Source organism: Rousettus aegyptiacus, unplaced genomic scaffold (assembly GCF_014176215.1).
Source record: "Rousettus aegyptiacus isolate mRouAeg1 unplaced genomic scaffold, mRouAeg1.p scaffold_m13_p_9, whole genome shotgun sequence".
NCBI lineage: Eukaryota > Metazoa > Chordata > Mammalia > Chiroptera > Pteropodidae > Rousettus > Rousettus aegyptiacus.
Window position 1 is genome coordinate 105,248,365 of NW_023416312.1, and position 18,222 is coordinate 105,266,586.

Sequence of the window (18,222 nt, forward strand, 5' to 3'; positions counted from 1 at the left end):
TTCATACTCGATTGCGTACTAATTGTTTGGTGTGTTTGGCCTCACTTGAAAATAGTAAGTTCCTTGAGGACAGCTACTACCGCTTTGGTGACCCTCTAGCACACAGCAGTGACCTAAGCAGTTGGCAGGTTCCCACCACATGCCATTTGCTTGATTGAGTATCCTGTCTTTTTCCACAAAGTTCTGGTCAGAACACCAATGGCTTTCCCTTTATCCTGTATGTGTCCACGGAAACATTGAAAACACACTCCCTGTCCTCCAGAGACTTACATTCTGGCTGGGAAAATGAAAACGGCTGTTCTAGGCAAGTCCGGCAGACCTAGGTCTCTCTTGACCACTTTCTACTTATGTTTTCTTGAGCAAGAAGCCTCCTTACCCCTCAGTTTCCTCATCAATGAAATGAAAATAATAGTGATAGTACCTTCCTTGCCTACTTCATAGAATAAGGGGAGAAAGGTGGACACTCGCTTGAGGCTGGTGAGGAGGCCTAGTGGACCACGCAGAGGAAAGTGCGAAGATGCAGCGCGAGAGATGGCGAGCTGGGCCCGCGCCACTGAGGCGTCTGGTACCAGGCTGAGGCGCTGGGCCTTCCAGTTGTGACAAATCACCCGCAGCTCTTGAACGGAGCTGTATGTGAGGAAAACAAATTTTAGAATGCAGATTCCTCTAAGATCAGACTTCTTGTTCTCCTCATAATTTATTTACCACTTATGCATTGTCATTATCGCAAAATAAAATAGATTCATTAAATAAAAAATCAACAAATAGAGTAAAAAATGCAGGTCTACCTTTAACTCCCCCTTCTGCTTCTACACCCCTCCCTGCCAATTCCAGTCTCTTTCAAAGGCTGTTATCACTCTGCTGTGACTCATCCCAGATTTTTTCCTATGAATATGCATACTTGTGTGTACATACCTTTTTACATATATAGGATTCTATTATATGTTTTGTGCAGAGCCTTGATTTTTAACTTCATATGTATGTGAAAATCTTTCTATAGCAAAATAGCTCTTTTTTGAATGGCCATATAGCATTCCTTAATAAGAATATACCACAAATTATTTAACCAATACCCTACTGATAATAACTTCTGCCATTAATTTTGCTTTTATTTTTTACATTTATGTCTTTAAAGTAGCATATGCGCATGGCAGAAGAAATGCAACAATATACAAGAGTATTTACTGAAAAATCTAATCCTTCTGCCTACCCCTAACCCCCACTTTAACACCTCTTCTCTCAAGAGACAAGCACAGATATCAGTTTCTTGTGTGTCCTTCCAGGCATGATGTGTACAGATATAAGAGTGTGTGAGAGTGTGCGTCTGTCTGTGGAGAGGGACCGAGGGAGAGGCAGAGAGAGAGCATTACATATCAGTGCATACTCTGGCTATGTGATTCCTACTGACAGCCGCAGAGTATTCCACTGTGTGGCCGAATGGTCATTTATCTAACCTGCCTTGTACTGAGGGGGAGGTAATTGCCAGTGTTTTGCCATCACGCACAGTACTACAATGTCTATCTTTGTTTATGCATCTTCACATGCCCTTTACCTCTAGTATAAATTCCTACAAGTGGCATTGTTGGATAAAAAGGAATGTGCATTGAAATTTCTGATAGATAATGCCAAATCGCCCTCCAAAGAAGTTGTTCCATGTCTGAGAGTGCCTGTTCCTCCATATTCTCTTTTCCTATCAGACTTTTTCATCCGTGCCAGGGGAACAGAGTGGAAACGTGAGTTAGTGGAGAGTATGGTCAGAGAGGGCGGAGGTTGCTCAGTTATTCCCCACGAGTTGGGGCTCTCATAACAGCCCACCTAGGAATTACCCATGATTCTTCTGGTTCTTGCCAGCCTCTTCCAGCTTCTGTACATCACCAGCAAGGACTGGGAAGCCTGGATGGCATTCTGCTGGAGAATGGGGCCTCCAGCAAGGCGTATTTTCAGCCATTGTCCCCATGTACACACACACACATGCACACACGCGCGCACACACGCACACACACACACACAAAGGTGGACTATAGAGCTTAAGACCCAGGGGCAGAAGTGTAAGCCCAGGCTTCGTGAGGCACAGCTCACATGTGTTTGGCTTCCCAGAGACTGCAAGTTGGTCAGAGTCTTAAAGGTTGCAAGAAAAGGGGTGTGCTTCAGTTCTTTTAGGTGACGAGGCGTTAGTGTCAGGATTAGTGCATAACTGAACGACAGCAAGCCATCTCTGGCAGCTGCTACTCCTCACAAGTGATGTCGCAGGAGTGCTGGGCAAGACGAGCAAGTGTCTGCTACTTCCATCCCTCAGCTTCTCTCTGTCTCAACCTCTCCTGCTGCTCCCCGCAGCCCTGCTTCACCTGCTTGCTGTGGCTTCCGCTTACTGCTATCTCCCTGAGCATCTTCTGGCTTCTGGGCCACCCCATTGCGGTGCTCCTCCATACGTAGACGCCACATTGCATTCCCCAGCAAAGGACTCTCTTTCAGTCAGTAGATCACCCTGCAGTCTGGAACATCCCTATTGCTCCAGGTCCTCATTTCGTCTCTCAGACCCAGCCAGAAAGTAACTACCCTTGACTCAGGCACAGGCTCCCTAGTCCGTTCAGTTTTGACCAAAATAACAGTGCCTGGCATAGAGTGGCCACTCAGCAAAATATGTGTTGAATGAGTAAAGAGAAATCCAAACTTAAGGAAACACTTTTGTTCATTTCATTCAGAAGAGGCTTATGGGTGAGGCAGGAACACAGAGCATTGTAAGAGTCCTCCCGAATACTTTCAGCTTCAATGCAAACTTAACAAATTAATTACATGGCTTTCTAATATACTTCAGTCTCCAAGTGTAGAGGTGTGATATGTTATATGGAGAAGAATGCTGGCTTTGTCACCAGACAGACCTGAGTTCTAATCCTGACTATCACTGACTCTGCAGCTTTGGGCAAGTTTCTTGACTTCTCGGTGTCCCCACCAATGAAATGGGCCTTATAATATCTACCTTGCATAGTTGTAGGTAAACTAGTCTAGACACAGACTGCAAAGTGCCCACTTTGGTACCTAATACATAAAGGTATTCAAGAGGTATTATCTCTTGCGACTAGTAAAGTAATTTTTAAAGTTAAACCTCCAGCTTTATCAGTCAAGCTCCCAGTAAATGAATTTTTCAAGTCAAACACCACCATAAACACTTCCTCTTCTTGATGCTCACTGCCAAAGGCAAAAGCCTTTCTTTTCTTTCTGCTGGTCATTCAGCTTTAGGACGAAGCAAGCCATCTCATCAATTTACTAACATTCCTTTCAAATACGTATGCATTCTGTCTCCTTCTGATAGTTCCACAACCTGAGTTCTAATTTATCCCCTGGACTATTTCCCTACTTTATTGGAATTGATTGCCAGGAGAGGCACCTCCCCTGCAGACATGGGACTCTGGCCAGGCCCCCAGGTGGCAGTAGTGAGGGCATCTCCATCTAATGCACATGCAGTTACAAACCATTTCCTGGTAGTTGGCCCTATGCTGTGAGGAATGTTATTTCTTCAGTCCAGGAGTCATGGAAGTAGGTAAGAAAGGGCTTGCTTAATACAGCTTTCTTCCAAAGTCCAAGGTACACGCTGGGGTTAGTCATCTACACCGTTCTCCATGAGTGGGTCTTGAGAGTATTTTCAGTTTCATCCTATTACTAACAGTGGGGCAAGAAGCATTTCTGTACATATACCCATGTGTACGTGTATGACTATTAATGTAAACATAGTTTTGTTAAAGTACAGTCTGGATCAAATAGTGTATGGTACTTGGAAGGTACACAGGGTGCTTCAGCTAAACCTGTAAAATTTTCTTTCTATCAGAAAAAAGTTCAGGGACAAATGTGGGGAAATGTGTTTGTTCCTCATACTTTTCTGTATGCTTGAAATAGTTCATCTAAAAATAAAAAGAAAAGAAAAGCAGAGCAGAGATTCCTGCTGCTCCTTTATTTGCAGATGAGGAAACCAAGGTTCACACAATTCACAGGCCCTTCTGGAGCCCGCCATGTTGTTTAGTGGCACCCAGGACATCAGAGAGATCTCACGCTACAGTTCACTGAGAACAACTTCTCTCTCAAACTCCAGTATCAATCCTTGGAGTAGATTGCTTGGGTAGTGTTATGATCCATAGCTTCCAGGCCCAAGAAAGTGACCACTGAATTTTTGCTATCATTACTCTAATGCTGGAGCCTGCCTGCCCATCTGAGTTTTCTGAGCATGATGAGCGCTTGGGGCAAATGTTAGATCTGATCCTGGATTCAGCAACAGCCTTTACCATGACCCTGCCGTTGCAACAAAGGTGCAGTGAAGCAACGGCCCTGCAAAGTTCTTTCTAGAACTTGGTCTTGATGTCTCCTGAAAGCAGCATTGTCCTGATTTGGTGACAGAATGGGGGCCATCAGGCGTTATCTGCAGCACTTGATCTAAAACAGAAACTAGGAAGGGCTATCCTCAATGCTTGGTCCGGTTGCCATTGCCTCTGTTGCCATGGTTCCCAAGAACATTTGCTTATTGTTTGTTTCAACCTTTCGTGGCATCCATCAGCAGGCAAGACCTGGGAGCTCTTTGAGGCAGACCAGGGAGAAAATGGTTAACCGAAAAAATAAGAGAGAGTAGAGAAGTAATTAAAGAAACAAAAAGAGTGGGTGGGAAGAATTTTGTGTATAGAAACACGAGGCCCAAAACACAGGGCTTTTTAAAGGAATCTTCTTGAGGTGACTAGGTAAGAATTAGCCAAGAAGTGCCCATTATGTAGCTGTCATGTGTTACGAGTACAGCAACTCTGTGCCCTGGATTTTTCAGAGAAGTCCCAGTTTCAGCTATTTGGTTCTGTTTGTCAGGCCAGGAATCCTGATTTGAGATTCAGAAAATAAGGTTATGTAGTTCTAGTAGCTCTCCAAGTCATCCAGGAAAGGCCGATTGAGGATTCACTCTGCTTTCACTGGTGAGCAGAGAATCTCCACATGGCCTGCCCCTGGGTGCCAAAAGCCTGAGCAAAGTGGCCCCTTACACAGCCAAGAAATGTCAAAGTGTCTCTGGATGTGATACCCCTACACAGTGTGGTGTGTAGCTCTCTAGGAGGTGTAGCCAGAAGGCATACACTTTGACCCTCAGTGACCTGAGTTTCGAAATGCTCTACATTATCTGTCAATTTGGGCGATATCTTCACCCGTAAAATGAGAACAGTAATACCTATGACACAGGTCTATCCAGCATCAAGCTTTACCTTTAACGCTTGCACAAATGGTTAGTTGTTAAAGTTCATTCCTTCATTCAATAAATAAGTGTCCACTACATGCCAGGTATGAGGCCAGGCCCAGGGACATAGAAGTGAGCAAAACAGACAAGGTCCCTGCTGGCAAGAAGCTTTCAGTTTGAGGGCGAGGAGAGTCAACCATCTAGGTCTATGCCGAGGAGAGACAAGATAGTGGTGTTCTTTTTAAAAAGCTGACTCCAGCTGCCGTGCAGCATGAGAGGGCAGGAGAGGGAGCTGGAACCTATTAAGAGGCTCTGCCAGCGATAAAAGCTTGGACTAGGGTGGTAGCAGTGCCAGTGAGAAGTGGTCAGATTTTGGATCTATTTTGGAGGTAGAAGCAACAGAACTTGACAGTGGACTGATGTTTGGGAGTGCGGAAGAGGTAAGGAGGCAGCTTAGCTGTGTTCCCAGGACATGGACCGCTGGAGCCAGCAAGCCGTCCTTTCAGTGGAGCGATGTGATTCTGGTCCTTAAATATAGACATCAGCTCACTCCTAAATAAGCATCTAATATTCACAATTTGGCTTTCGTGTAAATGATAAAGCCAAATATCTGGCATTCTGGCTTAGTTTCCATTAACTTAGCATGCTGAAAAATTCTTCTATCGAGGTGGTCCCTCGGGGGCCAGTATATGTTCTTTAAATTGGATGCCTTTCAAATCTTTCATTCAGCATTGTTCTGAGACACTGGAAGAGGGTCTGAAAGGGGAAGGGGGAGACAGGAAGTACCAAAGACTAGGTCGAGTTCCATAACAATAGTTAACTATATAGTTTTCAAAGAAAAACTCACACCAACTACTTGTTGTAATATTTTGAAAATCAGGACCAGAGCCCTGTTCTGACTCCCAGGTATAGTACTTTTGCTACTTACCGTGCTGCCAAGTTCTTAATTTTTTTCGGTGGGAGATGGGCAGGTCTCTCCACGAAAAATAAAAATGTTCCAATAGACATTCGAGGCCTTTTTTTTTAATTGAAGCAATCTATCCCATTTGCTTTGAGAATGATTGTTAAAAGAAAATTTGGTATTTTCCCACACCACTTGTCCCCTCCACACACTTGAGCAGGGCTTTCATCTCCTGGTCCTTGAGTCCTGCCCTTCAGAAGTTATTGTCTGCCTGACAATTGGCTGGCACTCTAAGGACTGAGATTCCCATCTGCCCTGGAGCAAACAAATCTTTTCTTCTACCTGTTTCCCAAAAGCTTTCCTCCCCTCTCCAATTTCTATAGCTGTCTTTTCAAACCACTTGGCCCTCTTAGTGATTTTTAACTGCAGATGGCAAATTAAATTGGTTTCCCAAACTTGGACGAAGCCTTCTCTCCAAAGCCCACCACTTTGACCCTGCCTCCACTCATTCCTGAGCTAGGAAAGAAAAAATTACACGTGCATTTTCCTAAGTTGTACTTTTTTCTCTTTCTTATCTTGAGCTGTCTTATCTGAACGTGAATGTGGCACAATTGCCCGGGAGAAATGGTGCAGTGCATTTCCACTAAGTAGGCTTTCTCTTAGATAGTGGTATCTGTGGCTGAACATGAATCCAGCATGGCACCTTCCTCTTCCATGGGAAGACGGTGTTAGCAGGAGATGCCCAAGCTTCAAGTTCAAACCGAACAGGAGCCAACACAAGTAGAAATAAAACTATGAAAAGAATAAAAGAAACACTGATGTTTTATTGAAAATATTAATACTTTTATACTATTATATAAACTATTATAATAAATTACATTCCAATGTATAAAATATAAATGTATGTAATAGCTTTAGTATTGTAAAAGTATCACATCTCTTGTTAAAACGTCAAATAGTATTGAAGGCTTTAGAATGAAAAGTGCTACTCAGAGCCCTTCCCACTCCCTCTCTAAGCCCTCATCACACCCCAGAAGCCATCAAAGGTAGCAGTTACTTGTGTGTTTTTGTAGACTTGTTCTGTGTGTATAGAAACATACATGTGCTTTCTGTACGCACAAATGAGATCACGCTATACATGTTGGCTCAGTTCTTGTCGCTTATTTTTTTCTTAAGCTTAACAATCACTCTCTGAAGTTTTCCCATTTCTATTCATAGAAACCTGCTTCATTCTTCTTAATGGCTGCCTCGCCTTAATGGTTGGCATCCCATCGTATGGATGCCCTGTGCTGTGTGGAACCCATCCCTGTTGATGGAAATTTAAGTGAAATCAAAAGTCCAGCACAGGACTATTTAATAGGAGTACAATGCAAACCACAAATGCAAGGCACCTATGGAAATTTGAAGATTCTAGTAATAGCCGCATTTCCCCCTTACCGATTTGAAATGCCACCTTTATTATACTCTAAATGCCCAGGTACACATAAGTTTGTTTTGGACCATTTTATTTCATTCACTCATTTGCCAATTTCCGTACCAGTGTCCCTCATTTCCATTGGCCACATTTAAAAGTAAAAAAAAAAGTGAAATTAATTTTAATAACATTCAATTTAATCTAATATTTCAAAAATATTATTTCAACATAGAATCAACATTAAAAATGATTGAGACATTTTACATTTTTTTACATTAAGTCTTTAAAATTCAGTGTGCACTTTCCTCTTATAACACATTTAAATGAAGACTAGCTGATTTCGAATTGCTTAAGAGCCACACGCAGCTGGTGGCTACTCTATTGAGTTTTAGCACGCAGAGGTCCACAATGTCACCCGAGCTGTGTGTCTCTTTGGTGGGTAGGAAGAAATTAGAAGGACAAAAACCTCAGCTTCAACAATTGGGGCAGATCCTGGGGCCCCTCGGGACCTCAATACCTGGATCCCTATAAACTCACTGCATACTGGCCCAGCGCAAAAGACCCTACTCCTGTACCCTCGTGAACTCTAGCTCTGCTGCCCACAGAAATAAGAGCCCTGAGTGCTCAGGAGGCGAATATCTGGTGCCTGTCCCTGGTTCCTTGTTTTTTTGCCTCTAGAGGTGCCTCTGTTCACAGCCTCTCGCTGTACCTCTGGTTGTACTGAAAACCCAATGTCCGCTTCCTTTTTTTCAAAAGCAGAGCGGTGTGGCAATGTGGCTCTGGGGAAAGCCCTGGGGAGGGTGTGGTGGGAGGAACCCACACTGTGGCTTACTCAACTGTGAGATCTTAGCCCAGCAGCCCCAGAGCTGCTGTGGTCCCTGGCGGCAGTGGTGACAAGCATGGCGGCAGCACCGCACGGAGCCTGGAATGGTGAGCTTGGGCACAGTCGCATACTGTGTAGGGACTCGCACTGGGACTCGATGGTGGGAGTTGGTGCCGGGATGGGTGCTGGCGGTGCAGAGAGGAAGGTGGCCGGAGAGCACCAGGGACAGGAAAACCAGACCAAGTTTGGGAAGCATTTAGACTCCGCAGGCTTGAGGGCTTGCCCCTGGGTAGGCAGAAAGCTCAGAAATGTGATTATACCCCGCAGGGCAGCGTGCTGTCCCTGGGCAAAGGTAGTGGCCTCGTGCCCACTGCAGACTGATTTCCAAATCAGCCTTACCCTAGCCTACCTTTCCCCCACTGGCCAGCCACAACTACCAAGCCCAGGGTGGTGGGCTGGGCCAAGGTCTCAGAGTAGAGTCAGGTACAGAAGGCTGTGGCAGCCTGGGAGTGAGCTCTTCCTCATCAGCTCCACCTCCCAGTTTCCTGTTGCATTCCTCTTTTACCTCACTGCAGCTGGCTTTGAAATTCTCAGGGGTATCTGACTCCTGGAGCACCATGCAAAAGCCAGCTGCTTTCTGCCTGGTCACATAAGCTAGGGCCTCCCAACAAGTCAGGCCTGGGCCAGAGGAAAAGGATCAGGAATACTCCACAGCCTCACGGCAAATCAAAATCCCATATGCACGCAGAGGTCTCACCCCAGCTTCCACCACTCCAGCCTCTTCCCCCAGCTGGCCAAAGGGTGGAAGCCCTGCCGATTAAGATTCTTCTTTGTTAACTTACCACCTAGTGCAGAGCTTGGCACATACATGGGAGAAACCCAGTAGAGTTCTCTTAGATGGATGAGTGGGTAGATGGATGGATGGATGGACAGATGGATAGATGGATGCACAGATGGATGATGAGTATATTAACATGCCTTAATGTCTTTGCTGTGCCACTTGCTCTGAAAGCCATAGCACTGAAATTTGTCACATCACTCCCAGTGCCTGCTACTCCAGGCGCCTAGGCTCTCACCAGTCTCCACTAAGAAAACGTGATAAGTACAGCCAACACAGGGGTTCTTGCTGGGAGAACGTTCTCATTGCCTCCCCTCCCCTCACATTCTTGCATTTACGGTCTTCTGGGCTGAATTATCCTACGTCAAGAATCATCAAGAATCAAAAGCACGGCGGTTGGGTTAAAGTCTCAATGTTGCAACTTCTTATCTATTGTAACCTTAGTCACAAGTCATTTCTCCCCTCCAAGATTTAGTACTGTGTGTCAAATGGAGCTAAATATACGTATCTGGAATTGTGCTAAGGAATAAATGAGAAAATGTATTAGGTTCAACCCTATGAAATTGTCCCTAAATAGCTGAATGCCAGAAGTTGTGTGTGGTCCAGCCTGATATGTAAAGTGCTTTCTAATGTGTGAAGTGCTATAATAAGTAGCTCTATGTAAGTATTCATTATTCTTAAGAGATATAATTTCAAAGTCAGAATATTATTTTTGCAATAAGCAACTGACAAATCTCTTTCATCAGAATACAGAATACTAACAGAAGCAGCCACTCCTCCACCAATCACGACTACAGGCATTTCTTGGAGCAGTTTTGCCTGGGAAATGGGGACCAGGTGTTTTTTGGAGACTAGACTGGTTCATAGAAACCAAAGGAGGCAAGAAGCAAGATGTCTTGTGGCAGCCCCTACCCAGAAATGATTTACCGATACAAACTCAAGTTCCATGGCAGAGAGAGCTGGGATGGGCCTTCCTTACTGTTGCTGCAGACACCTTGAAATATCATTAATACTCGTGACCACTTCCAATTATGGTAGTTGCTGGACCCGCCACTAGATCATGCAACTTAATGTGCTAATAGTGAAACTTATGCTACTCTATCACAAATCTTAAAACATATCTATTAACGACTGTCTTAAAATATCATTGACTTCCTTCGCAATCCTATGTATCTTATATTATGCTTATAGAAACATTTTAAGAAGGGGCCCAAGGTGTCATCAGACTGCCAAAGGAGTCCAAGCCATAAATATGTTAAAAATTCCTAGATTAGAGAGTTGGGATCAATAAGGAATGGCTGAAGTTCAAGGACAGGCAGCATGGACTTGTGCTCTGTAGGTACCGAGGGGGTGCTAAAGGTTTTTAGGGAGGAGGTTGCCCAAGATGATGCTGAGGTTTCCAGCCTGGGATTCCAGTGATAGTGCTGGCATTAATAGAAATAGAGAAGTAAGGAGAAAAGGCTGATTAGGGTAGCGGGAGAGAGTTCTACTTAAAATATCTTAAATTTTGGACTAAAAAAAAATGGACATCCAGGTGAAGTTGTTCATCCAGCTCTGGGAAGTGCAAGTGGGCAGACTGGGAAGAGCGGCAATGGCAAGGAAAGATTTTGAGGTCGTCCTTTGAGACGGCCATGGAAGTGTTTGAAGGAATTGCAGTCATCGAGGGAGAAAGGGCAGTGAGACAAAAGAGACAGAGGCAAGGGACTGCCGTATGCTGGCTTCTCTGGGAGACCGATCTGCAATGGAGATTTGCATGTGGGTTTGTCGGGGGACTTCCCTCTAGAACAGCACCTGTGTTGGAGTAAGGGAAGCAGGATTGGTCAAAAGCAAGAGCTGAACTTCAGTATAGTTGCTCTGGAGACCTCAGCCTGTCCCACGGGGAGCTCTGAGCCGGGATGCTCCTTCAGATGGTCCTAACTGAGGCTGGACCTTTCTACCTCAGTCACCCTGCCCCCACCCCCCCCCGTCTATTGACTTAGTCTTTGGATGCAGGCCACCCCCCTGGGAAAGCATGTTACCTTGGAGAGGAACGCAACCGTCAGTCATCAGCAACATCCCTGGCAGCTGGGGGAAAGAGTGCCTTGGTCCCGAATGGGAGGGTAAGGCAGCTCATGTGCAACTGGCCACCTGCCTGGAGGCCTTGGAGCAAGTCCCATCCTGCAGCCCACAGCTTAGGATTCCTGCACATAGGGAGCCAGGGCCTGAGAGGAATTTGAGTCTTTGATGCCTGCAATTCAGAGTCCTCAGTATCGTCCATGCTCTCCCATTTGGGGCTAAGCTGGGTGGGATGGGGTGGGGGAAGCTGGAGGGAGCCGAACTGTTGCCTTCCTCTGCAGTCTGTTTTGAAGGGGTTACCAAGCTAAATAAAGCAACCACTGTAGAAACAGCCTTTGTGGCTACTGTGTACCTTCCTTCCTTCTAGGGTGACCCACATCTCAAAGAAGGGATGTCACAATTGAGGTTAGTGCCCTCCTCACAGGGCCTGTGGGCTGCCCAGGAAATGATACTGCTCGAGCTGCCAAGTAAAGGAGATTACGCTTCCTTTTTAAAGAGAGAAATGTAAAAAGTTGAGTTTTGGTTTTGACTTTCGTGTCTATGTCAAAAAAGGAAACCAAATAGCAGCAGAACTGATTAAGCATAAATTCTCCCCAAACTTTGAAATATAGAGTAGCTGAAAACCAAAAAAATCGTTCGTTCATTCATTCATTCATTTGTTCATTTATTCATTTATTCTACAAATAACAGGTACAGAGTTTGTAAAATGATAGGCCAAAGGACCAAGAGTGGCCTGAAGCCATTTTCTGTTGTTGTTGTACATAGTTTAAAAACAATAATTTGTTAGTTGCCAGTTCACTTTTTAAAATTTTATTAAATTTATTGGAGTGACATTGTTTAATAAATAAAGTTTATGTACAGCAAGAGAAACCATGAAGACAACAAAGAGGGAACCATCCGGATGGGAGAATATATTTGCAAGTAATGCCTCCAATAAGGGTCCATATCAAAAATATACAAAGAACTCATACAACTCAACAAACAAACAAAAATAAGCAACCCAATTTAAAACATGGGCAGAGGACCTGAACAGACACTTCTCCCTAAAGGACATACAAATGGCCACCAAATATATGAAAAGATGCTCAACATTGCTAGCTATTAGGGAAATGCAAATCAAAAGCATGATGAGATATCATCCAACACCTGTTAGAATAGCTGTTATCAGCAAGACAAGTAATAACAAGTGTTGGAGAGGTTGTGGGAAAAAGGTGCCCTCATGCGCTGCCGGTGGGGATGTAAATCTGTGCAGCCACTGTGGAAAACAGTTCACTTAAAAAATCCTAATGTCTGAGCACAATGGGCACATCAGCTAAAAGTGAGGAGTGCTGACCCCTTGTGGGTGGGCACGAGGCTCCCCGGTTCACCTCAGGCCCATGAAGCCTGTTCCTTTCTTAGCCTGGGCTCTGTAATGTCGTGAACACTTGACTCAGTGAAGCTGGATGGTGTCATGGCTCTGTTCCTAATGTGGGACTTGGACTCGCCAACCAACACACGTCAGAGCCGTGTCCACCAACAGAGAGAAAAGACAGAGTCCTGTGGAGCAACAAGTGTGGTCAGGAAAAGCTGGGGGAGCTCTACCGAGGTGGTAGTGGGACAGACGGATGTCTCGGGTGGAGAGCAGGGCGGGGATGAGGGAGAGCGGCCCGTGAGCACACGCAGTCAGTGCCGGGGAGGGCTGCTTCTGAAGGCAGTAGCACGCGTGAAGCAGAGAGGGGTCAAGGCCGGACTGAGGAAGCCTCGTCAGCTAGGCTTGAGGAACTAACTGGTATTTTATCTTGGAGGTTTTGAAGCAGAGGCATGAGCTGATTTGACTTCTGTGACTAGAAGGACACTCTAGTGGCCCCGTGGAGGGCAAGATCCGAGGCAGAAAGGACAGGCAGGAGGTTCTTGGAATTGTTGAGCTGAGAAGCACTGGGGCTTTGATTTGAGTGGAGGAAGAAATGTGTTCAAGGAAGATTTAGGAGGTCAGATCGACAGGTTCTGGAGATTCCTCAAAGGAGGTGGAAACAACTACACAGCACAGACGAGGGGTCCCCAGCTTTCATGCTGACACCTACACAGCCATGAGGATGACTAAGCTCCAGGGTGTACTTGCTCTGTGCCAGGCTTTTCCCGTGGTCAGTCATTGGATTGTCAAAGTGCTCAAGGAAGTAGATGGTGGTCCTACACCTTTTTACAGATGAGGACACTGAGGCTCATGGAAGTGACATGGCTCTCCTGGGTCGCACAGCTAGTAAATGATAGAGCAAGACTTTACTTTATGCAGTCTGCTCCAGAGCCATGCAAGCCAGAGGAGCATTTGCCAAGCACACAGACCGGGCCGCCCGCACATTAGCTAGGCTTTCAGGTCCTGAAAACTTGGGGAGATGGAGGCCAGGTGGGGAAGAGGCAGGCACGGAGCCCAGCATTGCATGAGAGCAGTCCCGTCACACCGCACCCTGTCAACACCCCAAACCATTAACCCTCCAGTCACTTTCTGTTGCGATGGCAATCCAACCCAAACGCCTGACGGCCACCTGCTACAGCCTAAAGTAATCTGTCTCTCACCCACCCTCGGACATTTTCTCTTACTGCCCTTCCCCGCCCCCCACTGTCCTCCAGAGCCGTCGGTTCCTTTCAGCTGTTCTTTCCTAGCCCAGGGCCTTTGCATTGGCCATTGCTCCTGCCACGCATGCTCTCTGGCCCGCCCTCCACTCACATGGATGATTCTGTCTCACCAATGCAAAATCCATGAGGGCAAGGACTGTGCCTGCCCTGGTCACCACTGTACCCCCAATGCTTACGTGCCTGGTACACAGAAAGGACCCAATAAATATGTGTTGAATGAATGAGCTAATTTTTTGGCATCTACTGGCATTAGACACTTTGCAAATATTAATTCATTCAATCTTCATCTGGTCCTGGTGTATTTTCTTCATCAACCACCGATATGAGGACCAGCAGCAACAGCAGTGCCTGGCAGTCAGTCAAGAATACAGAATCCTGGCTCGCGTACCCCCTCTGCACCTACTGATTCACACCTGCATTTCAACTAGACCCCAAGTGACTGTGTGACAAAAATTTACAGAAGGGCGGCCAGCCTCGGTCTCTGAGGGCAACCTGGCTCATCGCCAGACTGGTGCTCTCTGGGAAGCGCAGGGCTATTGCGTATTGTGGGGGTCACCCCAGGGCCCCTGCACAGCACCAGACGCCTAGCTGGCCATGTTTGTCGAATAAGGAAAGTTGTAAAGGAATCTTGCCACAAACAGATAGCTTAGGCGCAGGGTGAATCACGTACTAGACACATTGTGCAGCTCAGCCTGCTGCTAACGCCTGTTCCCGCAAGCCGCCCCACACAGAGGCCCCGCCCCGGGACTCCCTCCAAGCCTGTGCTCCCGTGACAGGGAGTTTATCTATATAGGGCCTCGGACTTTGGTCGAGATGCTGAGCAGGCTGGTCCCCTTCATCCTACCACCCCAGAAACCTCAAGGAGGAACTTCTGAGGTACCCGTGCTCTGTTGGTTGCTCCCCTCACTGAAGGCATGGCCTCCTCAGTACACGCAGCCTCCGCGATTCCCATGTCATCTCTCAAATGGCCCCCTGGAAATCCAAGTTCCTTCCGAGGTGCAGAAGCTGCTGCCAGGTGCTGGCTACCAAGCCCTTGCTGAGTGTGGAACCAAAATAAACCTCTGTTCATATGGAAACGGGTCGAATTATTTTAAGAAAAAAATAGCTCCTTCATTAAGTCATGTTGTTATGGCAACCGGGATTAGGAAAATAACTTGGCCGAGGAGGTTATGTGCAATGTTTTGGGACTGAGAGTTTTTAATTGTGAGACCTTGTTCCCATTCCCTGGTGATGCCCAGAGAAGGATGATGAGGGTCAGCTGAGGACTGGCCTGTCCTGCCTGGGTGGGCTCGTGCAGGGTGGCTGCAGGCTGCTCTCAGGGGACCTGCCTGTGGCGATGCACGCTGAAGTCATAGAGGACACGTGGGAAAGGAAGCTCACTGGGCAGAGACTGTGAGAAATAACAGTAGCCGCTCTTGATTGGGTCTTTGCTACGTCCTGGACACTAAGCTAAGTCCTTGACACGCTTGCATTCAATCCTCCCAACAACTCTGCCAGGCATGACAGTCATCTCAAATTTGCAAATCAGCAGACTGAGTCTAAGGCTGGTGGAGTGACTTCTCCAAGGTCACACAATAAGTGCACAGCTGGGGTGGGAATCTTAGGCTCCACTTGTGGCCTTTCCTGCAAAGTCAAAGGACTATAAAGCTGAAACATGAAACCAGGCTATTGTATTATGCTGTCATTCATTCATTCAACTTAAAATGCTTTATTGAGCACATGGTCTGTGCCAAGCTCTGAGTAGAGTATAGACATATTACACTTGCTTTTGGCTGTCAAGCAGTCCGGGGAGGAGTGGTGGAGAAACCTTGCAGCAAGACGAGTACCGGTACAGGCTGACCCAGGCAAGATGCGGGGCGGCTGGTGGAGGGGTGCCAAGTGCCGCAGACAGAACAAGCTGGCCCTCGAAGTGGGAAGCAGAGGAGTTCAGTGGCTGCAGATAGCAGAGGAAGGGGTGAGAATCCCTGATACTCCAAGGATCAGAAAGGGAGGGACCAGCCCCAGCAGAGTTTTCTGCTTCCTGCCCTTCAGATGTGGGCAATACACTGAACCTTGGCAGTCATAGAATTTAGGAGGCTGCTCTGATGTATCTTGGGCCCTCTAGGAAAAGCAGGCTTCTTCATCCCCCTAAGTTGAGCCATTGTGTGCCAAGTTCTGGGCTTTTCTTAATATATAGCAAAATTCATTGCTTCTTTTGACATGGCCAGTTACTATTAAATAAATAGCACTGAAACCCTTTGCCTCTTTTCTTTCTAACCTCAAATACACTACTGTTAGCATCACCCTCTTACAAGCCAGGTTCCTGGTGTTACGCAGTTGGCGGCATTGGCCGAGGCCCTGCTAAACAAGAGCCTAAGGAAGAGCCTGACTTGAGGAACACCAGTGGGATGCACCCCAGTTACTGTGGAGCACAGAGGGGCATCAGTCCATCTGTACTCAGGAGACCCAGTGAAGACATTACGCCATCTGCCCCCTGCAACACACACACGCGCACACGCACGCGCATGTGCGAGGTCTTGTGCAGATTTGAGTAAAGGAGTACAATTTGCCATCAATTGGACATCTCCATTCTTATTCAATGCTCACTGTGAGACAGATGCTCTTTCCCATTTCATAGAAGCTAAAACAGAGACTCTCAGAGGGATTAAGGACCACAAAGGTTCTCATTCCTCATGGCTTACTGGGCCAGAAGAAGCACCCAGAAAACTGCTTTATGACTCTCTCAACTGGCTCAGTGTTAGAAACCCATTGCCCCCTGGGGATATGTGATTAAGAAATCATATCTGTTTCTGCAGACTGGGTTGGAGAAATTGTCAGAGAGACTGGAATTTAAGTGCAAGAGTATTGTTTACTACCTGTGAGCCTGGGAAATTTACAGAGCCTCTCACGTTTTTTAAATGGAAGTTTGTCGTAGGAATTAGAGATAATGTATGTACAGGGCTTACCTAATGTCTGGCACATAATGGGAACTCAATGAAAGGTTTTAAGAAAGAATCATCTGGAGAGCTTTTGAAAACAGCACATGCTGGAGTCCTACTTCAGAGCATGTAAATAAAAATCCTTGTGGGTAGAGCCCAGGTATTAGTATTTTAAGTCCCCCAGATGGTTCTAAAGTGCAGGCATGATTGAGAAGCCCTGTCCACCCTCAGGCGCATACCCATTTGAGAAGACAGGCAGACACGCTTGTGGGGGAAGTGGTACTGGGTCTTCAAGCTTTCAGCCTTAATACCAGGAGTGATGCCCATGGCCCCTCCCCTCAAGGAGCTCCTGACCACTGGAAAAGATGGAAGTCAGCAGGCAACCAGCGCCCACTGAAGCTAGGGTGCTGGGCCTAGGGTAGCAGTTCCAAGAGAGCAAGTTAGCACAGGGGTGGGGCTGTGCCAACCCTCTGCACACTCGCGCTCAGTCCTCCTCCAAATCGGGAGTGGATATTTGCAAAGACAGTTGGCCGAAGTGAGATTCAGCTGTTTACTCACTAAACATGCATTTACTGAGCACCTACTGTGTTCTAGGCTCTGTGCATATGCTGGTGACTAAGTCAAAGCCCCTGGCCTCAGGGAGTTTATGGTTCAGTGTAGGGCAAATAGACAGTAAGCGGTGAAATCAATCAACCAGAAAAGTTTCAAATGGTGACGCACTGGGAAGAAAAGCAAGCAGAGGTGTGTCCTGATCCCAGGACAGCTAGGATCAGAGTAGGTCTACCTGAGGAGGTGATACGTGAGCAGAGACCCAAATGGGAGAAGGAAGCAAAACATGACCGTCGGGTGGGAGATAGCTCCGGGCAGAGCGAATAGCCAGTGCAAAGGTCTTCATGTTTGAGAGGCAGCAAGAAGGCTGCTGTGACCGGGGCAGAGCGCGTGAGGAGACTGGTAGGCAATGACACCAGAGGGCCTGGAGGCCAGCTCACAGCGAGGACGCATTTTAGTCTAGTGTGATGACAAGCAATGGGAAGATGTGCTGGGGAGCAACACGATGGGATTTACCGTGTTCTTCATTAACAGATTTATTGAGGTAGGATTCGCATGCTATACAGTTCACCCATTTAAAGCATGTGATTTGATGGTTCTTAGTATATTCCCAAATACGTGCAACCACCAGCACTGTCTAAGTCCCGAATGTTTACATTATGTCCAGAGGAATCCCTTTACTCATTAGCCATCACTTCCTACTTCCCTCGATTCCCACCCCCAGCCATTGGTAACCACTAGTTTATTTTCCATCTCTATGAATTCACCTATTCTGGGCATGTCTGGCTTCTTTCACTTAGCATAAGCTTTTCAAGGTTCATCCATGTTATAACTTATATTAGAGCTTCATTCTTTTTTATTGCCAAATAATGTTCCATTATGTGTATATATCACATTTTATTTATCCATTCATCTGT

At 46.4% G+C, this 18,222-nt stretch overlaps 1 protein-coding gene across 5 annotated transcripts in view; it reads left to right on the plus strand.

Moving 5' to 3' along the window:
• Positions 1 to 18,222, plus strand: part of NHSL2 (NHS like 2) — a 129,688-nt gene that overhangs the window by 76,863 nt on the left and 34,603 nt on the right. Inside the window, exon 1 of one of the 5 annotated variants that reach the window (XM_016130712.2) lies at positions 6,973 to 8,442. The exons of the other annotated variants lie outside the window; for them this stretch is intronic. Coding sequence (XP_015986198.2) covers positions 8,412 to 8,442 — 31 coding nt within the window. The 5' untranslated portion in view covers positions 6,973 to 8,411. Of the gene's footprint in view, positions 1 to 6,972; positions 8,443 to 18,222 lie in introns of those variants that run through there. 5 annotated transcript variants of the gene reach the window in all.